General features: G+C 40.2%; 3 protein-coding genes across 3 annotated transcripts; all 3 read left to right on the forward strand.

The window, feature by feature from the left end:
- The first annotated feature begins 4,799 nt into the window (after positions 1-4,799).
- On the forward strand, positions 4,800-6,663 carry LOC127376539 (uncharacterized protein K02A2.6-like). The gene has a single exon (XM_051423523.1). It carries the CDS (start codon positions 4,802-4,804, stop codon positions 5,885-5,887), a length of 1,086 nt encoding a protein of 361 aa, XP_051279483.1. The 5' UTR covers positions 4,800-4,801; the 3' UTR covers positions 5,888-6,663.
- Positions 6,664-10,830: 4,167 nt separating this feature from the next.
- LOC127376562 (lymphocyte antigen 6D-like) lies at positions 10,831-11,779 on the forward strand. The gene is made up of 3 exons (XM_051423559.1): positions 10,831-10,990; positions 11,284-11,385; positions 11,519-11,779. Exons 1-3 carry the CDS (start codon positions 10,945-10,947, stop codon positions 11,665-11,667), a joined length of 297 nt encoding a protein of 98 aa, XP_051279519.1. The 5' UTR covers positions 10,831-10,944; the 3' UTR covers positions 11,668-11,779.
- A 2,532-nt stretch (positions 11,780-14,311) lies between these two features.
- LOC127376135 (uncharacterized) lies at positions 14,312-25,067 on the forward strand. Its single transcript, XM_051422744.1, has 6 exons — positions 14,312-14,411; positions 14,710-14,817; positions 14,935-15,080; positions 24,010-24,073; positions 24,600-24,698; positions 24,837-25,067. The coding sequence occupies exons 1-6, from the start codon at positions 14,366-14,368 to the stop codon at positions 24,983-24,985; spliced, it is 612 nt and encodes a 203-aa protein (XP_051278704.1). The 5' UTR covers positions 14,312-14,365; the 3' UTR covers positions 24,986-25,067.
- The last annotated feature ends 1,566 nt before the right edge of the window (positions 25,068-26,633 follow it).

Here is a 26,633-nt window from a genome sequence, read left to right on the forward strand (position 1 = left end):
TTTGTTTGGACTACAAAGACACAGTTAATAAATTATTTCACAAATTATTTAGAATTCCGCTAACATTACCATAGCCACCATAGCCACGTGCACACCAGAGCCAATCACTGCAGAGCCCTAATGTGTAGTGATTGAGATCCTGACCCACCAAACATCCTGGAAAGTGACGAAGTTACGTTTTTCACTCTAAATTACATAATTAGATGTCACGGGGGGAAGTTTGATTTTATTTAAGCAGCTTTTACTCTGAATTTGCTGTGTTTTTGTCTTTATTATTGCATGCTTTTATTTTGAAGTGTGGTGTGTGTGTTTGTGTTTCGTTGGTTTTACTTCCCCAACGGAGACATGCCTTAATCAAGAGTAAGGACTTACACCTGGGACCCCGAGAGGGGAGTGACTGTTCTTGGATAAAAAGGACACTATCGAAGACACCCGGGGCACGAGGGAGGACACGGAGGGAACGAGGGAGGACATGGAGGGCACAACGGGCCGGACAGCAGGAAGCAGACAGAGACAGAGCGGATCATCGGCCTGGAAGAGGTCTGAAGAGACACCGGAGCAAACACCGACCGTTAGCGGCTATAATTGGGAGAAGGTAAAACTTCTCCCTCCCGCGTAAGTCCCGTTTTAGACCGGTGTTTGTGTAGTGTGTAATATATAAAGTTGTGCCTTGTTAAAGGACATTGACTGGCCCTGGGTTTCCCTCGACAGGCTGCCTAAGAGCGGAGCCAGGTGAAGAGCAGGTGGTCGCCACCAGAGACCCGCGACTGCCGTTGTTGACCTCCCACTCCATCCGTCCCGCATTATTTTAGCTGGGTTTTAGTTGTTTGTGTTCTTTGTTTTTAGTTTCTTTGAAGGTAGAGCTTTTAGTTGTTTTTACTTATCTTAAAATAAATTGTGTTCAACTGTGTTCTACTGGCTGTACTCATTGTTTTAAAAATAACACTGTTTACTGCTCTCCCCCGACATGAAAGAACCTGTTTACCCTAACTTTAATTTGGTGTTTCTAAGAGGTCCTAGGCCTCAGCTAAAAACCTAGGTGGCGTTGTCGGCACCTGTGTTAATTTATCCACCCTTAGCACGGCTCACATTTTGGCGTTGTCGGCAGGATCGGGTACAGAGAGCAGTGTGGTGTATTTTAAAACAGTGAATATGATGATGCCTGTATATCCTGGTGCCCCTTGGCTGCCAAAGTTTAAAGGACCAAATGGTGACCTGAAATATCATGACTGGAAGAAGCAAATACAGGGCTTACTAGGAGCGCAAGAGCTAGCAGAGGCCAGAAAAATTGACATTGTGTTGGGTGCGTTAGCTGGGGAAGCCAAACGGCAGGTCAGCGTTTTAGAGGATGACGAAAGGGATAGAGTATGCAAAATCTTTCTGTATTTGGACTCTCTATATGGAGACAGAACCCCCGCCCCAGTGTTAAGGTCTCAGTTTTTTAGTTGTGTCCAAAGACCAGATGAGACTGTGCCCTCATTCATTCTAAGACTAAGAGAGCTGTATTGCAGGTTGCGGCAACATGACCCTGATGGAACTCCCCCTGACACAGTCCTGCGAGACCAGCTGCTGTTGGGGCTGCGTGAAAGTTCCCTGGCTCAGGCCCTGAAGGTCTATGCCCGCCGTAACCCTGATGAAACTTTTTCTGCAATCAGACAGGAGGCGCTGTTGCTTGATACAGAACATGGGAACCCCCAACCGGAGGTAATCTGTGCTTCTGTGTATAAACCAAATGTGCCTCCTCCATCACAGGACACCAGCTGGAGAGAGATCATGGAAGACGTGAAATCTCAGATGACCGGATTCACCCAGGAACTGTTGCGAGAGATTAAACCGCTCCTTCAACCAGCTGTTATTGCACCACAGCCCCTAATACAGCCCTATAGGGAGCGACAACGACCAGTTTCCCAGACAAACACCTGGGATGAGCAAGGTAGGCCCATTTGCCGCCAATGCAGACAAGCCGGCCACATAGCTAGATTTTGTAGGAGGCCAACTACTGCTCGGCAGGCTTTAAGCTAGCTTTCCCTGCTGCTGAGGCCCGAGGGGCAGGGGTTGAAAGTACAACAAAAGGAAACCTGGCCCACTGAGGCATTTATTGGCAGGTGTCCAACTATAGAAGTAAACATTGAAGGAGTTACACTGTCGGGGCTATTAGACACGGGGACCCAGGTCACCTTAATGCAGCAAAGCCTCTTTGAGCAGCATTTTACCCAAGCTAAGCTTGGAAAGGCTCCTATAATTTTTAAGTTACAGGCCGCAAATGGCCTGGAGATCCCTTATACGAGCTATGCCGTATTAGATCTGGAGCTAGAGGGTGCTAAGATACCTGGAAGAGGAATCGTGATTGTGAAGGATGAACACTGTACACACCCACTCATCATTGGAATGAATGTTGTTACTGCTTGTTGGACTGTTTTTTTTTTTTTTAAATGTCCCAGAGGGTCTGTTCCCCCCCCGCAGACGTTACAGAGACAGCGGGTCTGGAGGGATGCATTTGCTACATGCCGACACATTGAGGCTACCATGACAGAGGACGGGATGTTGGGGTACGTGCGGCCAGCCAGCCGACGGGTCATCAAAATTCCCCCAAAGAGTGAGGTACTGGTGTGGGGTCGGGCTCGGATGAGCCTGGGGGGAAAAGATTACTGTGCCCTAATTGAAGCGCTGCCTGAGACCTGCAGTGTGAGGGTAGCCAGGACCCTAGCAGTGATAAGAAATGGCAGAGTCCCTGTGAGAGTTTTTAACCCACACCCCTACTGTTTGATGCTAGATCAGTACCAGAAGCTTGGCAAACTGTCCCGGGTGGATGAAGCGGATGTACATGGAGCCTGCGACCTTAACCTGTCCCTTGAAGGTGACTGCGTTGTTGGAGTGACACTGGTAAATGCTGCAGTTGACGAGGAGGACCAGAAGCTGCCGATAGGGGTGAGTGAACTCTCCAACAGGCCTGATCTGTCTGAGCAGCAACAGGAGGAGCTGCGCGCCCTGCTGCTGAAATGGCAGAAGGTGTTTGCACAGCATAATGAGGACTTCGGACGTACAGACCTGGTACAACATCGCATCCATACTGGTGATGCACCACCTATCCGAGAACGACATCGACCTCTTCCCCCTGCCATGTATAAAGAGATGAAATCCCTACTCTCAGGTATGCTGGAGAAAGGTGTCATTAAAGAGAGCTGTAGCCCATGGGCGGCACCCATAGTACTGGTGAGGAAAAAAGATGGCAGTTGGAGATTCTGTGTGGATTACAGGAAGTTAAATGCAATAACCCATAAAGATGCATTTCCCCTGCCCAGGATTGAAGAAACCTTGACCAGTCTGACCAGAGCAGAATGGTTTTCTACTCTCGACTTAGCCAGTGGCTATTGGCAAGTTGAGATGGACACCCAAGACCAGGAGAAGACCGCCTTCACCACACCGCTGGGGCTGTATGAATTTGAGCATATGCCCTTCGGCCTGTGCAATGCGCCAGCTACCTTCCAACGTCTGCAACAATGTTTAAATGGCCAATTGTCAGAATCCTTACTGGTGTATTTGGATGACCTTATCATTTATTCACCTGACTTTTCCTCCCATCTACAGCAGCTAGATGAGGTGTTTAACAAACTGTGGCGGCATGGCTTGAAACTGCGTCTGGATAAGTGCAAACTCCTGCAGAAGGAAGTGAAATTCCTGGGCCATGTGGTGGACCAAAAAGGGGTGAGTCCTGATCCAGACAAAATCTCAGCCGTAAAAGACTGGCCCATCCCCACCACTGTAAGACAGGTACGAGCCTTCCTTGGCTTAGCTGGCTATTACAGACGCTTCATTTCTGGCTTTGCAAAGATTGCACGCCCCCTCAACCAATTGCTGACAGGCATCCCTGCTGATAAAAAGTCGCAAATCCGAAAGGTACAGTGGTCCTCAGAGTGCCAGACATCCTTTGATCACCTGAAAGCAGCTTTAACACAAACACCTGTTTTGGCATATGCTGATTACTCCCTGCCATTCCTCGTTTACACAGATGCCAGTAATCATGGTTTGGGAGCAGTCTTGGCCCAGGTCCAACAAGGGCAAGAACGAGTGATAGCCTATGCCAGCCGCAGCCTACACCCAACAGAGCGGAATGATGCAAATTATAGCTCTTTCAAACTAGAGCTCCTGGCCCTTAAGTGGGCAGTAACCGAGAAATTTAAAGACTATCTGACTGGAGCTCGATTCACGGTGTACACTGACAATAACCCTGTGGCCCACTTACAGACAGCTCGCCTGGGTGCCATGGAACAGCGCTGGGTCGCACAGCTTGCCTCCTTCGATTATGACATCAAGTACCGCTCAGGTAAAAGTAATGTAAATGCAGATGCCCTGTCTCGGTTCCCAGTTAACCCACTGACTGCAGATGCCTCATGTGAAAACCTTGAACTGGAAACCGTTCCAGTCACGGCAGCCATTGAACTGACCCCTGAGGGAGGTGAAGAGGAGTGGACAGGCAGAGAGTGGGAGGAGGCGCAAGCTGGTGATGCGGACCTTCAAATCATTAAGAGGTATGTGGAAACCCAAATGATACCGACGAGACCAGAGCGCCTGACATTGTCCCTTAGAGCCCAGAGACTGTTGCAACAAAAGAGAGAACTTCAGGTTAAAAGTAAAATACTGTGTCGTAAAATGATTGACCCGCACACACGAAGTGTGTTTCCAGATTGTGTGTCCAGAATCTAGGAGCCAAGAAGTTTGGAAGAGGATCCATGAAGCCGCTGCCCATGCTGGTGTGGAGAGAACCCTAAACCGGATCCGTCAGCGGTTCTATTGGCCTGATATGGAGAGGGAGGTACGTCAGTTGCAGCAGGGTTATGTTGCCTGTAACCTGCAGCGAAATAGGGTGGAGCCTAAGGCCCCCCTAAATCCATTCACAGTATCCTACCCCTTAGAAGTGGTGGGGTTGGACTTTTTGTCCTTAGGTCGGCCCACAGACACCTACCAGAACATTCTTGTTGCTACTGATCTGTTTACCCGTTTTTCTTGGGCTATTCCCACTCGAGATCAAACAGCTCAGACTACAGTAAAGGCCCTGTGGACCCATGTGATCCAACCATTTGGTTGCCCCGCCCGTTTCCATTCTGACCAGGGACCCAATTTCGAATCTGCACTGATGAAACAATTTTGTGATACCTATGGTATAACTAAAAGCCGCACAACTCCCTACCATCCCGCAGGAAATGGCAGTGCAGAGCGTTTTAATCAGACCTTGTTAAATATGCTCCGCTCTTTAGAGACGTCTAAGCAATCTCACTGGGCCGACTATCTGCCCGAACTGACACACGCCTATAATAACGCCACACACAGTGCGACTGGGTATACCCCTGCCTTCCTCATGTTTGGGCGACACCTGCGACTTCCTGTTGATGTAGGATTAGGTGTAGGTCCCCAACAGATGAGGCACGATGTAGGTGGGTGGGTACAAGACCACCAGCAGAAACTGTCCTTAGCTTATAGCCTGGCTAAACAAAGAATAGAGAGTGCAGCCACCCAGAACAAGCAGCACTATGACAAGAGGGCCAAAGCGTTACCACTTTTACCGGGGGAAAGGGTGTGGGTGCGAGATAGGAACAGACGAGGGGCAGGGAAGTTGTGTACTTGGTGGGACCCAGAGCCATGGGTGGTGTTGGAGCAGGTGGGGGATACAGGGGTTGTGTACAAGATTCAGCCAGAGAAGGGTGGCAGAATACAAAATATCCATAGGAACTCACTTAAGGTGTGTACAGTACCCCCAACCGAAGTCCCGCTACCAACCACTGAGCCGGTTGTCCAGATGCAGGGACCCACTCAGCCCATGATCTACGGGTTCCTTCCAGCACCGGTAGCCATACCGCCTGTGAATGTGGAACCTGAGGGTGCCCTATGATGCTCCACCAGGGTAAACTTTTGACAAACTCCAGTCCGTTATAGAGACTCATAACATGTTGCAGGGACTGCTAACTTTAAAGTGTGGGAAGATGTCACGGGGGGAAGTTTGATTTTATTTAAGCATGCTTTTATTTTGAAGTGTGGTGTGTGTGTTTGTGTTTCGTTGGTTTTACTTCCCCACCGGAGACATGCCTTAATCAAGAGTAAGGACTTACACCTGGGACCCAGAGAGGGGAGTGACTGTTCTTGGATAAAAAGGACACTATCGAAGACACCCGGGGCACGAGGGAGGACACGGAGGGCACGAGGGAGGACACGGAGGGAACGAGGGAGGACACGGAGGGCACAACGGGCCGGACAGCAGGAAGCAGACAGAGACAGAGCGGATCATCGGCCTGGAAGAGGTCTGAAGAGACACCGGAGCAAACACCGACCGTTAGCGGCTATAATTGGGAGAAGGTAAAACTTCTCCCTCCCGCGTAAGTCCCGTTTTAGACCGGTGTTTGTGTAGTGTGTAATATATAAAGTTGTGCCTTGTTAAAGGACATTGACTGGCCCTGGGTTTCCCTCGACAGGCTGCCTAAGAGCGGAGCCAGGTGAAGAGCAGGTGGTCGCCACCAGAGACCCGCGACTGCCGTTGTTGACCTCCCACTCCATCCGTCCCGCATTATTTTAGCTGGGTTTTAGTTGTTTGTGTTTTTTGTTTTTAGTTTCTTTGAAGGTAGAGCTTTTAGTTGTTTTTACTTATCTTAAAATAAATTGTGTTCAACTGTGTTCTACTGGCTGTACTCATTGTTTTAAAAATAACACTGTTTACTGCTCTCCCCCGACATGAAAGAACCTGTTTACCCTAACTTTAATTTGGTGATTCTAAGAGGTCCTAGGCCTCAGCTAAAAACCTAGGTGGCGTTGTCGGCACCTGTGTTAATTTATCCACCCTTAGCACGGCTCACATACATAATCACCAGCAGTAAACTGGACGCTGTCTGACTCCCTCACTCGCAAGACGGAGAATGTTTTCCGGTGGAACGTAAACTGATGTCTCGGTCCGGAGGGCTGGCAGTCGCGGTGATTTTTAATCGCATACACTCCGTGAGTTTTTCGCCGGTGACAGACGCTGTTTTTCGGGCAGAAATGTAACGGAAGAGTCGGTAGGACAGGCGGGAGGACAGACAGAAGGACAGACGCTTCTGCACATACAGCTGTGGTATTTTTTTTTCCCCTCATGTAAGTTGCCAAAGACAGTTACTATGTTACTGTTGTTTGGTCCTGTAACGTTGCTTTGTGGGACATTTCTCTTTATTAAGTTTAGTGAGAGACCTGTGCAGTTATCAGACTGTCTGACCGACACGCCCTCGCTCCGTGCTGTCGGCTTATCCGTTCACACTATTTTGGTAGTTTCAAAACAATTTTTTGTTGTGGAAATCTCTCTCTCTCTCTCTCTCTCTCTCTCTCTCTCTCTCTCTCTCTCTCTCTCTCTCTCTCTCTCTCTCTCTCTCTCTCTCTCTCTCTCTCTCTCTCTCTCTCTCTCTCTCTCTCTCTCTCTCTCCTCCCTCTCTCTCTCCCCATAAGATTTCCACACAGTCAAAAAAAGAAAAAGCATATGTCCTACTCATAAAGTTCAGTTATAAAATCCCTGCTGACAGCGCAGGTAAAAGCGATGGCCTAGTGTGATGGTACACTGAAAAAAAAGACAGTAATAATGGACAACGACTGACAAAATGTTGTGTAGAGTACGGGAAGTGAGATCTGATCACAAGTGGTCACTGGAGATGCATGTGGAGACGCATTCTAATAACAGGTGTAAACTGGCTCTATGAGTTTATTTCAGCACTTGAAAAGTACAGTATCTACACCGATCAGCCATAACAGTATGTCCACCTGGACACGCTGGTGGTCATAATGTTGTGCAGCCCCATACACAACAAACTGATGCACTGTGTTTTCTGACACCTTTCTATCCGAACCAGCATTAACTTTTTTAGCGGTTTGAACTTATGGTTACTCTTATATGGAGAAGGTGCTTCATGAATAATGTTATATACTGCCATTTATGTATCGCTGCAGGGGTCCAGTGAATGTTCACATACCCTTCAGTTATAAGGGGCTGCAGCAGCTAATGTTTACCCCAGAGAAGCCATAAGTGAATCAATTGGGGATCATTGCTTAATTCATGTGCCAATTTACAAGTTGTTAGTCTGATTATGTTGGTATTGCTACTGTTGTTCTGAAACAATAACTAACAACCTAGTATTGTTTCTGCATAAAAGGAAAAATGCGTCATGTCCTTTGTGGTGAAGTTAGGATCTGAAGTGTTGTCCACTTCTTTTTTCCACTGTGATCTGCAACCAGAGCTTTGGTTTCTGCAGGCCACCTGTGAATCTGGAAAGAAAACAGTGATCATTAAAATTATGGGCATTGGTGTTAAAAGGAAGCGGGCAGTGCTTCACAGCACATCTGCCTAGTCTGTGTCCCTATAAAGTCAGTGGCTTGTCTTTTGTGTTTGATACCTATTACAGGTAGCTAGTCTAGCTATGTACCAACAACTGTTAGATTCAATGCTACTGCCACACACTGCAGTCATCTCAGATTAAATGAAATAAGTACCTTGAAACAAAGTGCCTGTGAGGTGTTATGATTGATTGTGGTGAATGTGAGTGTGAAAAGCCACAAAGTTTTTCCACTGCATCACAGATATGTGCTTGTGGTGTTTTCCGGTTCTGGTGGAACTAGTGAGAAATGTAAGTGCACCTGTAGAAACAACAAAAAAAATGAAGCCAGAGTATGCACCAGAAAAAACATCTGAGGTTTTTGCATGCCGAACAAAGAGGATGTGACATTTGCGGCTGTAAATGCACAAACAAAGCCCACTTTGTCAGAGCTTGTGATTGAGGTTGTGAACAAGAACAGACAAATCATTGACAAAATAATTTGGAGATTGACTGTGGTTTTGTTTCACTGTTTGAGAGTGAGAAGAACCTACCTGTAATAATATTAAGAGATCAGGGGCTCTGAACTCATTTATTGTAGACTTTGTGTTACCTTTCTTTCCTAAAGGACAACAGACACTGGTTCCAGTGTTGGGGTCCAAGGGATGTGTCTGCAGTCTTTCCTATTCCACAACATAAATTGAACCTTATCTCAAATCTGGTGCAAGCAGATGTGACCATATAGGGGTGCACCCCTCTTTGCCTATGAGGACAGTACAGGTCATCTTAGGAAATCAACTTTGGTCTGAAGTACCTAAATTACCAATTTCCCAGGTAGAAAGTTATTATATAGAGTCTTCCCAAAATCCTTCTGTGGTACTCTATGGGTACCTTCTCCGAGACGGCCAGTTGGTGAGAAAATGGATACCCAGGCAGGTATTTTGAGCGGGATGATATTGTGCACATTGTTTTGCCCTCTACATAAAAACTTATTGTACATCAGACTGCTTGTGATGCCGTTGCAGGGCATTTAGGTGTTAGAAAGATATATAATCGAGTCATGCAACATTTTTACTGGCCTCATTTAAAAAGAGACATATTTGCCTTGCCACACATGTCAGTTGACTGGAAAACTAAACCAGGTAATCAAACCTGTCCCTCCATATCCCATTCCAGTTGCTGAACATCCATTTGAGCACATAACTATGTAGGTCTTCTGCCATGCTGCAAAGCTGTTAATAACCCTTTGCTTACAGTGATGTCAGGCTACATGCTATTGTGCAGGTTATCCCCTCAGAAACATCACCACCAAGTCAGCTATGAAAGCTTTGACACAATTGTGTCAATCCCAAAGATTATTCAATCTAATTGGGGATCTAATTTCTGTTCAGCGCCTACCAAGCTCAGAGCCAGGGAGCTCTAGAAAGGTTTCATCAAACCTTGAAGTCCCTTCTTAATGCATATTGCCCTGACTTGGACTGCGGCTGGGAGCAGGGGTTACCATAGCTGATGTTAGCTGCCAGGGACTACCAAGAGACTTTGGTATTTAGTTCTAGTGATGTGGTCTTTGGTCACACAGTTCAAGGTCCTCTAGCCACCCTCCACAATGACGGACAAACCATAGAGTCCCCAAAAACGTTAATTGTGTAAATGTTTCAGGGAGCAGCTGTACTACGCAAATGGTGAGAGAAAATCTACAGACAGCTGAAATTAAATGAAAAGTCTCAACGTGGAGAACACTGTAAATTTAATCCTGGTGATCAAGTTCTGGCAATTCTGTATTTAGTTGGCTCTCCTTCCCTGGCCAAGTTCTCTGGCCCTTATACAGTGTCCTCTTAAAACCCTATTTTGCTTGCGCTCCTGTGCCAGGTTCTGGGTCGTTGCTTTCCTCTGTTGCCATAGTGGCGCAGTGGGTCATTCACCCCTACCTCTTGATCTGGCAGCAGATTTGGAGGAAGAGTTCAGCACACCAGATCCTAGCACATTGAGAGTATGTCTTTAAAACTCTCAGTCACTTACCAATCTAGATGAAATGTTGAAACATTTACTTGAACCAAAACAAACTGAGTTGGTGAATCTAATTAAATAGACGAAAAAAACGGCAAAGCAAAGTGTAACATCTGTCACAATAATATTTCTGGGTCAACAGACAATTTGCATCGCCATTTAAAAACTCAAAACTCAACACCCGACAGTCAAAGTGGTGGAGGGAAGAAGAGGACCAACTAAGATAAAATGGGTTACCCCCAGGCTAGCTTCTTAAAAATAAATAAATATAAAAATGCCATCTAAAAAAACTTAACAAAACATTTTACATTAGAGTTTTGGAATTTGTACATACCCTGCAAAATAAATGTCAAATGTTGATGTATGAACTCAATTAATGATTGTATCTGCTATTTTCATGTCACTTTTAGTTCCTGTATCTATTTACAAGACTATGTGTAGTCTGCGTGGTTGTCTTGAGAATAATGAGCTGGCTTTAGTTCAAATGGGAGGAGACATTGTGAGGAAATGAAGAAGACTGAGAAGTTGGACTATAAAAGACAGACTTTAGGAGAGTTCACATCTTCTCTCTACAGTCATTCTCATCTCTCAGGGTTGATTGTTGTTCTCTCCGTTAACGATGCAGTTTTATGGAGTTCTGGTCCTGATGGTGACTCTGTCTACAGGTAAGAACAGCTCATGAATCATGATCTTAGCTTGACGTAACACAAACACATTAAAGTTATTAGTGTGTTAAAGTTATTGTTGAACATGAAAAAGGTAGTGGCTCGAAAGTTAAAGTAGTGTGATCATTATATTCTATATTTTTCGGATGTTAATAAAATACCACCACTTGCAAAGCAACCTCTCTGTAGAGTAATAATATTTTTTCCATAATGTATTTCTGTATAGAATGTGGCCTTGAAATGCTATACATGTGAATTGTGGGTGACTCATGTGTGACTGTGTTTCTGTGTAGCCTGTGGACTGAAATGCTACGTATGTACTAGTGGCAGTGAATCCTGCCAGCCCCAAACTTGTCTTTCCATGATGGACAGTTGTTCAACAACCACGATGAAGGGTAAGTTGTTTTTCCACAACAGACCAATTTATCACTAATAAATTTAAATAGATGGAGCTGATATATTTATGTACTGAATGCCTGTTGGCTTTTGTTGTCGATGACACTGGGGTTTTTCCATTATATTTTTCAGGTGTCACCATCAAGAGCTGCATGATGAGTAATGCCTGTATAGGTCCCATAAAATGCTGCAAAGAGGACTTGTGTAACAGTGCCATACCCACTGGTTCCAGTGTCTTCCTCCTGATGGTATCCACAGCCATCATCACACTGTTTCTCTGAGGCTCCGGAGAAAACCCTATCTGTAACTCAGGAAAAATAAACATGTAAAATCTGTGAATGACTACAGATCCAGAATTGCTCAATAAAACTGCAATATGATTGACCATTGAAATGTTGACTAATTATTTCACATCACTATTTACAATTTACTAATTAATCTGACCGGCAATCTCCATAAACACCGATCAGCTGACGCATTTATTTTCTTCCACAGCGGAGATATATTCAGTCTGCGACACACACACACACTAACTTTGCGACCGCATGGTGTAATAACGCTGAGTGAATCATTGTAGGTTTGTAGAGAAAAAGAGAGAAAGAGAGAAGTTACCCGGTGACCACGGTGGACATTTTACAAGCACGGAGCAGGTAAAGCAGTTTCACATGTTGGCAATAAATAAACAGTTGTCAATTCATCATCTAATATTAAAACTTTAATACTAATATACCATGATTATGATCAGTTGTTGATCCTGAGGAATAATGAAGCAGAACAGCATACCTTAAGATTTTGGACCTTTTTATATCTTTTTATTTTTCTAATTTTCTTTTCTAATTTCTAATTTCTAATTTTTCTATAAGCCAACTATGCAGCTCCTTAAAGCCCCACAGCAACCCAGGGCCCCCCAAACTCATGCATCGTTTGCTGAATAGGAATTGGCTGGTCATCTGACCTTGCAACCCTTCATCTACTGTAGATTTAGAGTACCAAGGTTAAAGTGCGATAGGAGTTAAACCTCATTTATTCCTTGTGCAATATCCCTGCTATTGCTATATAATCCTATTTTAGCACCTTACACATGAAATTATCAATCTTTTTGGCATTGTTGTTCCTATTGTTATTTAATTTATATTTAGTGCTTGGCAGATTAAAATGTTTAATCATGATTAATCGCATGATTTAAAATTCAATAATGAATTCAAAAGTAGTCTATTGCGCACTTTTATTTTGAAAGTAGTGTTTTATGAACAAAAGTGCAATAATATTTGGTTTGCACAATACAACTTTATACTTTAAACAAATAAGTTGCTTTTTAACTGCAGTAGCTATTCCCTTTACACAGTAGCAGTTAAAATATTTCTTGCACTATCTGTGCTAAGTATGCTGACTTTATTTAAACTTTGCTCTGCTGTGCAAACCAAATGTCTCTCTGTTTTCATTAGAGTTAGAGTATGTGAATGCAGCTCCCACTGCCCATCAATATAATGCACTGTAACTCCGAGGTAACTATGGTTACTCAGTGATGTCCAGTAGTCTTCAGTGAAAGCGACAGTTGGTGAACGTTGTAACGCCGTCGCTTTTGTAGTCTTTTCATACAACTCGTCTATTCTCGGTCTGTCTTGAGGGAGGCTCATAGTGCCGTCATTCGTTGCGATCCTATCTTCCACAATAGTAATCGGCCGACAGTCGCTGTGGCATTTGTTAGCTTATCTTGCTTTTGTCTATCTATACTTCTCCCACACGCTGCATCCAACGTAGTCTGCCTCCCTCCACTCCCCTCCTGTGACCCATGGTTTGTCTGGATGTGTATTCAGAGCCAGTGAGCAACCGACTTTCATAATAATAATAATAATAATAATAATAATAATAAAACTGCGTTAATGCGAGATGAAATGATTGTCGGCGTTAATAATGCGTTAACGCTATAATAAGGTGTTAACTTGCCCAGCCCTATTTTGTGTGTGTGTGTGTGTGTGTGTGTGTGTGTGTGTGTGTGTGTGTGTGTGTGAATGAATGAATGAACAATATTTGTGTTTTTGGTATTTTTTTTGTTTTCCTTGAATCAAGTTTCCCATTCGCGATAATAAAGATAACTGAACTGAACTGGACATTATGGGGAAAGGCAGCCCAAAGAAAAGATGTCAGGCTGGACTTAAGTTTCACTTTTATTTCCCGGAGATACCTATGAGAAAGCAAAACAAAACCATCAGAATCGCCAGGTGTGTGCGCACATACAAGGGATTTGACTCCGGTTTTACGTTGCTCTCAATGCACAAACACAGGCTAACTGTAATAAATGACAAGTAAATGTCCTGAATGGATCATTATTTTCATTATTTTAAATTGTAATAAAATTATGTGAAATATTTTTTAACTGACTTTTTAAAATACAATTTGGAGTAACTTAAACCATGTGAGACAATATTCTGTATTTCTGTATAACATGTGGATTGAGGTGTTATGTGTAGACCCCGACTCTGTATTCTGCACAGAGATCTTAACTTTATAGCTAATATGAGGCATTTCAAACAGACAGTCCTCCTCCTGCTGGTATCTTCATCCATCACCACAGTCTTTCTCTGAGGCCCTGGAACAGCTTCAGTTCCACATCCCAAGTATTTGTAGCTAATATTGAGTAAAATCTATCAGGTCTGAGCTGATTTATTGCTGCTCTAAATGACCCATATTTATCCAATCATATCTTTCTGTACAAGCCCCATAAAATACTGTAAAGGGGACTTGTGTAACAGTGCCCTACCTTCTGGTTCCTCCTGCTGGTATCTTATCTATTCAGTATGACTGTGTGTAGTCTACATGGCTGTTTTAGGAATAAGGAGTTGGATTTAGTTCAAATGGGAGGAGGCATTGTGAGGAAACGAACTGAGAAGTTGGACTATAAAAGACAGACTTTAGGAGAGTCTTCTCTCTACAGTAATTCTCATCTCTCAGGGTTGATTGTTGTTCTCTCCGTTAACGATGCAGTTTTATGGAGTTCTGGTCCTGTTGGTGACTCTGTCTACAGGTAAGAACTGCTTATTGATTCATTATTAAAAAGGTAAATTAATTAATTTAAAGTTATTTATTTCATAATAAAAGTATGGAAACATTTTTACAATTAGGGTTCATATTTGGCTCGTTGGCTTTTTCTCTCAAGTTTCTCTTCACTTTCTCTTACTAGAACATTTTCTGAGTTGTCAAAATCCAAAATGGGAACCAAAAAAATCTCTTTAAACTGATGGTGTTTTTTGTGAAAATGTAAAATACAATCAATTTTGAGCATTTTGAACCCTGTGTGACAGTTTTCTGTATTTTCTGTGTAGCATGTGGACTGAGATGCTACGCGTGTATAGTCGACAATAATACACCCTGCACAACAATCGGGACATGTGCCCCCGGCTTAGACCGCTGTGCCACCCTCAATCTGAACGGTAATTTGTTCTTCCACTTCAGAAGTATTTGTAGCAAATATTGAGCAATATCTATAAGGTCTGAGTTGATTTATTGCTGCACTAAATTACCCATATATATCCGATCATATCTTTCAGGTGTCATCATCAAGGGCTGTGAAAATAGTGCCACGTGTATAAGCCCCATCAAATGCTGCAAAGGGGACTTGTGTAACAGCGCCATACCCACTGCTTCCAGTGTCTTCCTCCTGCTGGTATCCTCTGCCATCACCACAGTCTTTTTCTGAGGCCCTTAATATAATATATATTAAGAGCAAACACATTTTCATTATGTAAAAGCTGTGAATGACTACTACATCAAGAATTGCTCAATAAAACTACAATGTGACTGATTATTGAATTGTTTACTTCTTTGGACTTTCTGTTTTTCACACACTCACCACAAAGTGCAGAACACTGAAGGGTCAACAAACCTCAGAGTCACCACTTCAGACACAAATAAAATACAGAAAAGATTTGAGGTTCTCTGTAAAGGAGATGCTTGATGTCTTACCGGTCCAATAACATTTTAACTTTTAATACACTTGGAGCTGCTTTTTGGAAATACCTTATAAATGACTTATTACCATAACAAGAACATTTGAAAATGGCATTTCATATCAAAGTTGCCGACCCCTGGTATATACCATCAAATATTGTCCACTAATCTAAAGGAAAGAATTAATAAATATAAAGAGGAAGTGAAAAGTGAATAATGAGTTAAACATGTGGTTGTCAGCTTAAAAATTGTGATTGTGACTGTAATTTTCCACAATACAGAGGTTATCATGTTGACATAAAGTGAAGCATGTGAGTGCATCTGTCCTCCACCTCAAATTGCTTTTTTATTGCCAGCACCAAACCCTGTAATGCCAGAATAAAAAACATATATCTGTTACCTTATCGTGCAGTTATTCAGTTTATAACCTTGAATAAAATTCACACTGAAGGAAATAAGGATAATTCTCACCATAAAACGAAACCATTGGAGCTTTGGGACTAGAAATCTAGATGCCCATTAGGTGGAAGACCGCAGTGATGAGACAATCTGAGATCGGTTTTACTTATTGACTGTGGAAGGCACATGAGGATGAGGATCAGCTTAAGGATGGAACAATACAATCAGAAGTGAACATAAGTTTCATTCTCATTTTCTGGATGGACGGTTATAATCTGTAGGCAGATGTCCAGATAAAGAGCAGGTCAGAGGAAACACGATGTTAATCATTAACACAATCACATTCTGCTGTGGCAGCAGTTCCCTAGTGGTCATTTCCCTTAAAAAAATTAAATAAAAATGCTATTTTTTGGCATGTGTGCTCACTGAATTATCTTTCTTTTTTCTTTTTCTCTTTTTCTAATTCAGTTCTAGTGTCTTTTCAGGAGAATTATCTATGAATAAAAAGAGCTAAATTATTAGTTTCTTTTACCCAAAAAGGCAGAAGAGTTGGGGGCTTTTTCTAGCTTAACCTTGTGTCAGCAGTCTTCCTCACAAGCTGTACAGCTCAAACAACCTCCATTAAGAAGGTAGGGCAGCTTGTATGTTGCCAGACAGGTAAAGTCCAGGGCTTGTCCCACAGATTTGCATTTTCTTTGCATGATGAAAGAATTGCAGAAGAGTTGGCAGACTTTTCCAGTTTTGAGTCGTGTCTGCAGTCACCTCCACAATAAACTGCAGTGGCTTTTATGTTTCCCGAGAGACAAAGTCCAGGGAGAAAATGGTCTGCAAATGTGTAACTAACTAACTTGTTTGTACTGTTTGTCTGTGAGGAGGGGCAAAAATAAACAATGTATGTACTGTTTTTTTCCCATAAGATGAAAATATGTGTCTCAAAGATACCACTCATTTTATGTGATGTAGTTTTATGTTTAGTGTGCAAGTCAAGGAATTTAGTCTAATTAATCAGCAATGTTGATGCCTTACAAAACTCTCGATTACTTTGTTTAATATAAGGTTTAACCCCTATCCATGATCTATTGCAGATGAGTGGAGTGAGGACAGAATGAAGCTATACCACATCATAATAGGCATAATATCCATTAACCTTTGACATAGTCTATGTTAAAAACAAGGAAATCAGTTTTAATTGTTCTTGAATGTCTTTAGAGTTGACAGCAAGGGCCAACACTAATGGAAATGTGTGTCCCAAATTACCACAAATGTCCCTAACAAACATTTCTGTGTCAACTACAACAAAATGGTGAGCCATGCATTATCATACACACTTAATGTCTTCACTGAAAGAAAGGAGACACCTCCAGTAATTCAGAAATGTTTCATATTGTTGGGTACAAGGAACAACATGTGAAGTTAGGGAAGCAGGGGCTAATATCTTGGAACTAAAAAGGTCCATCTTCTATAATTACAGCATTATAGTATGAACTACTGAATGAGAGTAAAATTATGTTGGGCGGAATTAAATGAGAATGTGAGCGTGACCATCCATACACAGGTCATAAACAAGCATCCACTTGTTTACTTCCTGTAGTCCCTAACAGTAATGACTAACACTCTGTGTAACAGCAGTATCAATCCACACAACCCCACCCCTAAGTACAGTTAGTACAATGTTGTACTGTAAATGCAACATGCGCAGTAATATTTAGACTACAGGCCTACAGTGTGTTCCTGACAATAGCCTTTTCCTGGGACCTCTGTTTATTTCACAGTAAAAATAAATGTGCACTGCAATTAATTAGAAAGTACCCCAAACCTAGAAAAGAAACATCTGTTTGTTTGCCTGTCCTATTTGTTAGCATCTATTATCACAGCCGATTGATACAGAACTCATTATCACTTCCAGCTCTGTTGCTCTGTGAAGATCATAATATACCTCTTAATATTAGAACAGGTACCTGGTAGTTCAAAGTACTGACAGTAGGCCTATACTGCAAGTTCTCTTTAAAATCTCTCCAAGTGTGATACCAAAATATATTTATTTGAGAAAAAGTATTTCATCTAGTTTCACAAAGTCAGCCAGAAAGACTTATGAGTGGTTCTCTTCCTGATGATGCATTTGTTGTTGTTTCTTTTTAGAAATGTTTTTTCGTTGTCTGATTTATTAGTGGAAGCCACTCTGCATAGGATGTGAAAATCCCTTTCTTTGGCACCATCTTGTGAACATCTCATGGTGCTGTGTTTGAAAAGTGTTGAAGTGAATGATAATCAGTGTGGGTGTTGAATTTTGTGTCTACATGCAGAATATGTTTGTGTAAAAAGTGTTCTTAAAGGACCAGTGAGTAGGATTTAGTGGAGGCGCCTGTCAGAGAGACACTTTGACTTACAGTTACCCAAAATAGTTTTGTTCCTCCTTCCAGATGGTATAAGTCTGTGTTAAACTTTGAATGTCAGATTATTGGTGTTGGTTATTGGTGAGCTTTCACATAATATCAATATTCTGCATTTCACGTGGTTTATTCAGTGAATGTTTTATACAAACAAACTAAAACAATGATGATATCAAACTCTAAACTTTATACTTCCTCACTAAGAGGTGGGCTGAGCTGCTGCAAAATCATAACAGTTGGCTACAACCAGGATCAAAACATTACAAAAACAGCCGGGTTTGTAGGAGTGGGATGAGTATCAACCAGGATACAACCAGGATCACATCTGGTCACATCTCCAAACCAGACTCAATGCATCTGCTATTTCTTGGCATGTGCTCACTAAATTATCTTTCTTTTTTCTTTTTCTCTTTTTCTAATTCAGTTCTAGTGTCTTTTCAATTATCTATGAATAAAAAGAGCTAAATTATTATCCAAAAAGGCAGAAGAGTTGGGGGCTTTTTCTAGCTTAACCTGGTGTCAGCAGTCTTCCTCACAAGCTGTACAGCTCCAACAACCTCCATTAAGAAGGTAGGGCAGCTTGTATGTTGCCAGACTGGCAAAGTCCAGGGCTTGTCCCACAGATTTGCATTTTCTTTGCATGATCTTGAGAGTCAGTTCTGGTGAACTGGAAGAGAATTATCTATAATTAAAAATAGCTAAAGCATTTTAACTAAGAAAGGCTTTGAGTCGCGTCTGCAGTCACCTCCACAACAAACTGCAAATGGTCTGCAAATGTGTAGCTACTACTACTCAGATTAGCATTTTAAGATTTTAATCGACTCAAAGCTTCTAGGTCCGTGTATGTTTTGGTCATTGGATTTTCCTTTCAGAAACGGGTATTAAAAAACAGAAAACGAGTGGTTATTTGATTTTCGTTTTAAAATACAAAAATTAAAATTGAAATGCAAGGCGTTTTTCTTTTTTATGGTCAAAAAGGGATGAGCGAAATTAAAAAAATTATTCGATTTTCATTTTCTATTTCATATAACAAAAAATAAAATCACTAGAAAACAGAAACGGAAAAAAGGCCTGTTTTTTCATATTCTGAGACCGGATGTTGTCATTTACAGGACGGTGCTGTGGAGAAGAAACAGTAGACTAGTAAACTGCGGTCAATCCAGCCGTGAGTCCGATCTCCGTGGTCAAATCAGCCGCACTTAAATTTAGAGTGTACAAGTATTCTCAGCATTATGGTAAATGCGGAGAAACAACGTTATTTTACTTCCGGTTTTCAAAATAAAGGTATTTAGAACAGTAAGCTATAAATAAAATATGTTACATTATTGACAATTTGGGTCGTAAGTAGTGTTTCCTGGCCCCTGATGGTAAATTGACTTTTACACATATGAGACTACAAACATACTTCATATCAAGCATCTTATACTGTACCAGTGTGGAGAAATTCAACAATAAAAGTCTCATATTTATGCCTCCAGAGATTGCATATTTTGACCATATTTGAGCTTCTGTAAAAACACATTGCTCAGTGATTCCTGGCTACTGATGGTAAATTTGACTTTTACACATATGAGACTACAATATACTATTTTTACTGTACCAATGTGGAGAAATTGAAGAATAAAAACCCCATATTTATACTTCCAGATTCCATATTTTCTTATATTTGAGCTACTATAAAAACATATTGCTCAATATTTCCAGGCTATGGGTGAAGCATTTTCATTATACTTCAATAATGCTGCAGTAATCATGACAAAATTTCACACAAATGTTTAATAACATCTTGATAATATAAACACTAAACACAAAATCCTACACAATTCTAATTTGTTTACTTTTCGCACAAAATGCAATGCCAGTCCACATTCTTCTTATTTTGCAGCTCTGCTGTGTCCATTTGTAGGTAAAAGGAAAAAATAATTAGTTTTAACTTCAAAACACCATTGTACCTACTGTCTCTTCCTCACATATTATTTTTTATATTATTCAGTGTGACAGCTGTTGCAGGTGGTTCCACATTCAGTTTACATTTTTACAGTAGCTCAAATATAAGAAAATATGGAATCTGGAAGTATAAATATGGGACTTTTATTCTTCAATTTCTCCAAATTGGTACAGTAAAAATGCTTGATATTAAGTATACTTGTAGTCTTAGATGTGTAGAAGTCAAATATATCATCCATAGCCAGGAATTATTGAGCAAAGTGTTTTTACAGTAGCTCAAATATATGAAAATACCACTTGGAGGTACAAATATGGACTTTTATTGTTGAATTTCTCCAAATTGGTACAGTAAAAATGCTTGATATTAAGTATGTTTGTAGTCTCATATGTGTAAAAGTCAAATATACCATCAGTAGCCAGGAGACACTGAGCAATGTGTTTTTACAGTACCTCAAATATGGTCAAATATGCAATCTCTGGAGGCATAAATATGAGACTTTTATTTTGGCATTTCTCCACACTGGTGCAGTAAAGATACTTGATATGAAGTGTTTTTTTATTCATCAGGGGCACAACACTTTAATGTAACATATTTTAATTATAGCTTACTGTTCTAAATACCTTTATTTTGAAAACCGGAAGTAAATACGTTGTTTCTCCGCATTTACCATAATGCTGAGAATACTTGTACACTCTAAATTTAAGTGCGGCTGATTTGACCACAGAGATCGGACTCACGGCTGGATTGACCGCAGTCTACTAGCCTACTGTTTCTTCTCCACAGCACCGTCCTGTAAATGACAACATCCGGTCTCAGAATATGAAACAACAGGCCTTTTTTCCGTTTTCTGTTTTCATTTATTATGAAATAGAAAATGAAAATCGAATATTTTTTTAAATTTCGCTCATCCCCTTTCTGACCATGAAAAAGAAAAACGCCTTGTATTTCAATTTTAATTTTTGTATTTTAAAACGAAAATCAAATAACCACTCGTTTTCTGTTTTTTAATACCCGTTTCTGAAAGGAAAATCCAATGACCAGAACATACACGGACCGAGGAGGGGCAAAAATAATTTTCCCCATAAATCAATGCTTTGGTCTCCACTGATATCAGTATATGATGAAAGCAACCTTAAAACAAATTAATATCCCATACATCATACCCTCAAACCTTCACATAAAACAACTATGTGTGTAGAACTTGAAAGTTTAAACAATGGCGCCCTCCAGTGGTAGAAAACAACATGCTGCAACAAGTTTTCTACAAGCAGAAACTTATATAATTAATAATTTGGAGATGAAAATATATGTCCAAAAGATGGCACTCATTTTATGTGATATTCAGATTTGGATCTACTTTCCTCAGTTGATTGTCTTTTCTTACTATTGTATTTGTGTACAACTTTATTAATTTGATTGTTATTCATGTTGTAAATACATATTCTTTGACTTTATTCCTTGGTAATATTTTCAATGTATTTGATTTTATTTATGTGAAAGCTCACCAATAACCAATACCAATAATCTGACTTCACTTTAACACTTTTCAAACACAGCACCATGAGATGTTCACAAGATGGTGCCAAAGAAAGGGATTTTCACATCCTATGCAGAGTGGCTTCCACTAATAAATCAGACAACGAAAAAACATTTCTAAAAAGAAACAACAACAAATGCATCATCAGGAAGAGAACCACTCATAAGTCTTTCTGGCTGACTTTGTGAAACTAGATGAAATACTTTTTCTCAAATAAATATATTTTGGTATCACACTTGGAGAGATTTTAAAGAGAACTTGCAGTATAGGCCTACTGTCAGTACTTTGAACTACCAGGTACCTGTTCTAATATTAAGAGGTATATTATGATCTTCACAGAGCAACAGAGCTGGAAGTGATAATGAGTTCTGTATCAATCGGCTGTGATAATAGATGCTAACAAATAGGACAGGCAAACAAACAGATGTTTCTTTTCTAGGTTTGGGGTACTTTCTAATTAATTGCAGTGCACATTTAAAAATAATTAGTTTTAACTTCAAAACACCATTGTACCTACTGTCTCTTCCTCACATATTATTTTTTATATTATTCAGTGTGACAGCTGTTGCAGGTGGTTCCACATACAGTTTACAGTTTTACAGTAGCTCAAATATAAGAAAATATGGAATCCATTAGTGTTGGCCCTTGCTGTCAACTCTAAAGACATTCAAGAACATTTAAAACTTATTTCCTTGTTTTTAATATAGACTATGTCAAAGGTTAATGGATATTATGCCTATTATGATGTGGTATAGCTTCATTCTGTCCTCACTCAACTCATCTGCAATAGATCATGGATAGGGGTTAAACCTTATATTAAACAAAGTAATCAAGAGTTTTGTAAGGCATCAACATTGCTGCTTAATTAGACTAAATTCCTTGATGTCACTACTTGCACACTAAACATAAAACTACATTTTGACTTTGGTGGTACCTATCGTCTGAGAAAATTACTATATTATGCTGGTGTGAACAAACTATAAGACCTGTTATTACACACAATCTGGGGGTATTAGCATCAATTAACCCCAATTAGCAGACTCTTTCTTCAAAGTCCATTAATTGTGTTGACATAGATACAAGCGCCTCTTTTGTATCAGGTTAAATGAATACTTTAGTGCTGAACTTCGATGTAATAGCCTTCTAACATTTACCTAAAATGGAATTAGCCTATGTCACAAGACTTTAGTGATGTGTTTCCCAGGCAAGGTCTCAGCACCATTCATTCAGGGCAGAAGTACAATGCTGTTTTCTTTTGCTGTTCCAATTTACTTAATGTCCCCATATATCTAAATGCATCCTATTGTAGTGGTTCACTGTTAATACAAAAAATCCCTGTAAATTGGAAAGAATAAAACTATGTTGTATGTTACATTAATCTAAAGTGTTACAGGTGAATTTTTTAGGTTGCAAAATAGGCCTAAATGTGAAATGTAGGATGTTGATGTAGCAACCAATGGAATATGTTGAAGTAAAGTACTGCAAAATTTACATCCTGATTTATATCACGAAAAAAGCAGACTTAACAGATTTAATCTTTTCCTGAAAATTATTTTCAAGTCACTATTATTTTTTAGAGTTGTCACTATTGTATTTGTTTAACTGTATATTATCTATACGTCTGTCTCTGGGATACTGAGCTCACTTTAGGTGAACTGACTGGTTTGTGAAGAAATGCAACTGTCAAGTTTTGAAAGAAGACTGACATTGAGCTTATATGTTATGTCATAACTCAGTAGCCTGTTTCAATTTACACCCACATCAGAGAGCAGACCTAATGCCAAAACTACCAGCAATATCTACACAAAACCCCTCGAACAGCTCCATGGAAGTCTTTATAAGTTCGGGGACAGAGAGGTGGCATTGCCGTCACAATAACAAAAAGTTATTTGTTTTTTTAGTTCAAATAACTTAATTTGGGGCCTTTTTTAAGCATTCCAAGCAAATATTGATATATGTGATTGTCTGAGATTAAATGCCACCCGTTAAAAGTCTAAATGCCATACCCTGGATGCATTAAAATTGCTCCACATCTGATCCTGGCTAAAGCATTACTTCACTTATACTATGTTTGTTAAATAGATTGCAAAATAAATGTGAAATGTCAGATGTTCCTGTATCAATTAATATAGTATTGTGAAGCAAAATACTGCAACATTATGTCCTGATTCATGTTTTATCTGCTACTAACAATGATTTTCAGGTCTTTATTTATATGACATGGCATGATATTTATGACTGTCTCTGGGATATTGAGCTCATGTGAAGACAGCTTGGAGACTTTGTGAAAAAAAAAACTGTCATGTTTTGTAACAAGAAGAGGAAGACAGTTGGATTATAAAAGGCTGGCTTTGGAAGAGATAACATCTTCCCTCCAGTTTTTCTCTCACAGGGTTGATTAAAAGTCTCTTCGTTCATAATGCAGTTTTATGGAGTTCTTGTGATGATGGTGACTCTGTCTACTGGTAAGCCTATATATATCTATAGAGTTATATTATATTTATTTAACTTACACTATATCCAAAGCAACTTAAAATAATTGCATCTAACTATTTGGACACAGAAATCGCAGAAATCATCAGCTTCAGTCAACAACAGATGTGTTTTCAGTCTCATTGTCAGATTTTGTAGAGTTTCTGTTAACAGTCCCACCTTGTAGTGAGTGAGTAAAGAGCATAATGGATTGACATTGTAACACAAATTAACATAATTACTGAGTAAAAGTTATTGATATAACTTCCAAAGGGTAGTAGCTTTTTAACAGTGTTTTTAGAGGGAATTAGGATTCATATTTGTCAGCTCATACTTCTCTTCACATTCTCTTAATGTAAAGTTTTCTGTGGTTGCAGAGGACATTACCTGGAACCTTTTGTAACACCACATTAACAAAAACATCTATTTAAACAAATGGCGTTTTTAGTGAACATTTGTAAAACAATGAGATTTAGATTTGATGTCATTTAAACCATGTGTGACTGTGTTTCTGTGTAGCCTGTGGACTGAAATGCTACATATGTAGTTCTGAGAGTGAATGCAAGGAACAAACTTGTCCTTCCGGCTTTGACAGTTGTTCAACCACCATGGTGAATGGTAAGTTGTTTTTCCACAACAGAACAATTTTTTTTACTAATATTAAGCATTTCAAATAGATGGAGCTGATATATTTATGTACTGAATGCCTGTTGGCTTTTGTTGTTGGTGTTGAGGTTTTTCCATTATATTTTTCAGGTGTCACCGTCAAGAGCTGCGGGTTACTTTCTTCCTGTCCAAGTCCCATGAAATGCTGCAAAGGGGACTTGTGTAACAGTGCCATACCCACTGGTTCCAGTGTCTTCCTCCTGATGGTATCCTCAGCCATCATCACACTGTTTCTCTGAGGCCTTCTTCTCTGAGAATATCATGTAAAATCTGTGAATGACTACAGAGAGAATTGCTCAATAAAACTACAATTTGATTGACCATTGAATTCATTATTTCTTTGGGTTCTGCATTTCACATCACTATTAACAGAAAACGTAGCTTTGTTATAAAGCCCTATTTAGAAAGGACAATGGTGGGACAGATAAGGTTTTACATCTTGGGGTCTTTAAATATTAGCTGCCAATCACCAAACGTGTTATTGCATTGTTTCTACAAATGTCCTTCCCTTGAAACAATAGTTTTTATTTGTCTGAGATAACTAAGAAGGACAGAGCAAAGACTCGGAAAATCACTGGTCCCAGAACTTGTAAGATATGTGGCATGTTGATAAGAGTACTGTAGCTAAAACAAAACGGTTTTAGGATGTTAACTGTTATGGGTAAGGGTTTGAGTGACTCCTCCATTTTAATTAAAGTCTTTAGTAATAAAAATGTTTTATATTTTCTGAAGTGAAATGTTTCTAGGCTACCAAGTGCCATAAAATCAGTTGTTTCATGTTAGCGTATGCCACCCTGTCATATTACAGACATTTTAAATATTTGTGTCACAAAATATTCAACATGATGGGTTGAGTCCATGACAGCCACAGTTGTCTAGAACAGTATGTTAACAGGCCCAGTTACCTCAGTAATATGAGAGTGTATTTCTATCTATTAATGTGCCTAACAGACTGTTCACTGTGAAGTTGACCGAATTAGTTCCTCTTCTGTCTGTGGGCAAAGCAATGGTATTCCAGTGTGAGTGTGGAAGCTTTCATGTGTTACACACGAAAGAACACCAACCTGATCATTCTTGGAGGGGCGCGGTTGTAAAAGGTTGAGAATAATGTCTCTGAACCTATGAAATCTCACAGGATAACAGCAGAGAAACACAAGCTATAATCACAGAGCCTCCAGTCTCTGCTAAACAGCCCTCATCCTGCATTAGAAAAGTTGAGAAGACTAATAGAAGCTAATAGAACAATGCCCAAGCATCAGGGAGAAGAAAACACTGAATATGTTAAAAAATGAAGCAAATTAATGATTGTTGTAAAAAAAAAAAAAAAAAAAGTACACAATACAGATGGAGAATTAAATAAATGACTCAACATGCTATATGGCTTACCCTACAAATTCTGGGACCAGTGATTTTCTGAATCTTTGCTCTGCCCATCCCATCTCAGACCAATCAAAACAATCATTTCATAAAGGACCTTTGTAGCAGCAATGCAATAACATGTTTGGAGCCCAGGATTTAAAACCTTATTTGTCCAATTTTGCCTCACAAGCCTATTTTACCTGAACATGTCATCAAAGTGGCGTATGGGTTCTTGGTGTGATTTGAAGGTCTGAAGTATTTCATTTGGCAACATGTTTTCTTTAAATAAATATAGCAAAGATCCATAACAAGTTCTAAAAGTAACATTTAAGGTAGTCTTCAGGATTTCAGGTGGTTTTCTTGCTAATCTAAGTGTCCCAAATGACTAACAGATTCCACTCTACGTGGTTAGGTGTTGATTCTGATGAATAATGAAGCAGAAAACCAGATCTTAAGATGTTGGACTTCTTGCTTTGTTGCCCTTTTACTTTTCACACGTCACCACAAAGTGCAAAGTAAACAAAACAG

Source organism: Dicentrarchus labrax, unplaced genomic scaffold (assembly GCF_905237075.1).
Source record: "Dicentrarchus labrax unplaced genomic scaffold, dlabrax2021, whole genome shotgun sequence".
Classification (NCBI taxonomy): Eukaryota; Metazoa; Chordata; class Actinopteri; family Moronidae; genus Dicentrarchus; species Dicentrarchus labrax.

Bases quoted from the DNA above. Each gene is read 5' to 3' on its own strand.
- LOC127376135 (XM_051422744.1), top strand. From the start codon at position 14,366: ATGCAGTTTTATGGAGTTCTGGTCCTGTTGGTGACTCTGTCTACAG. The intron at 14,818-14,934 runs GTAATTTGTTCT...CATATCTTTCAG, and splicing joins TGCCACCCTCAATCTGAACG to GTGTCATCATCAAGGGCTGT. The intron at 15,081-24,009 runs TGAGGCCCTTAA...CAGGGTTGATTA, and splicing joins CCATCACCACAGTCTTTTTC to AAAGTCTCTTCGTTCATAAT.
- LOC127376539 (XM_051423523.1), top strand. From the start codon at position 4,802: ATGGAGAGGGAGGTACGTCAGTTGCAGCAGGGTTATGTTGCCTGTAAC.
- LOC127376562 (XM_051423559.1), top strand. From the start codon at position 10,945: ATGCAGTTTTATGGAGTTCTGGTCCTGATGGTGACTCTGTCTACAG. The intron at 10,991-11,283 runs GTAAGAACAGCT...GTTTCTGTGTAG, and splicing joins GATGGTGACTCTGTCTACAG to CCTGTGGACTGAAATGCTAC. The intron at 11,386-11,518 runs GTAAGTTGTTTT...TATATTTTTCAG, and splicing joins TTCAACAACCACGATGAAGG to GTGTCACCATCAAGAGCTGC.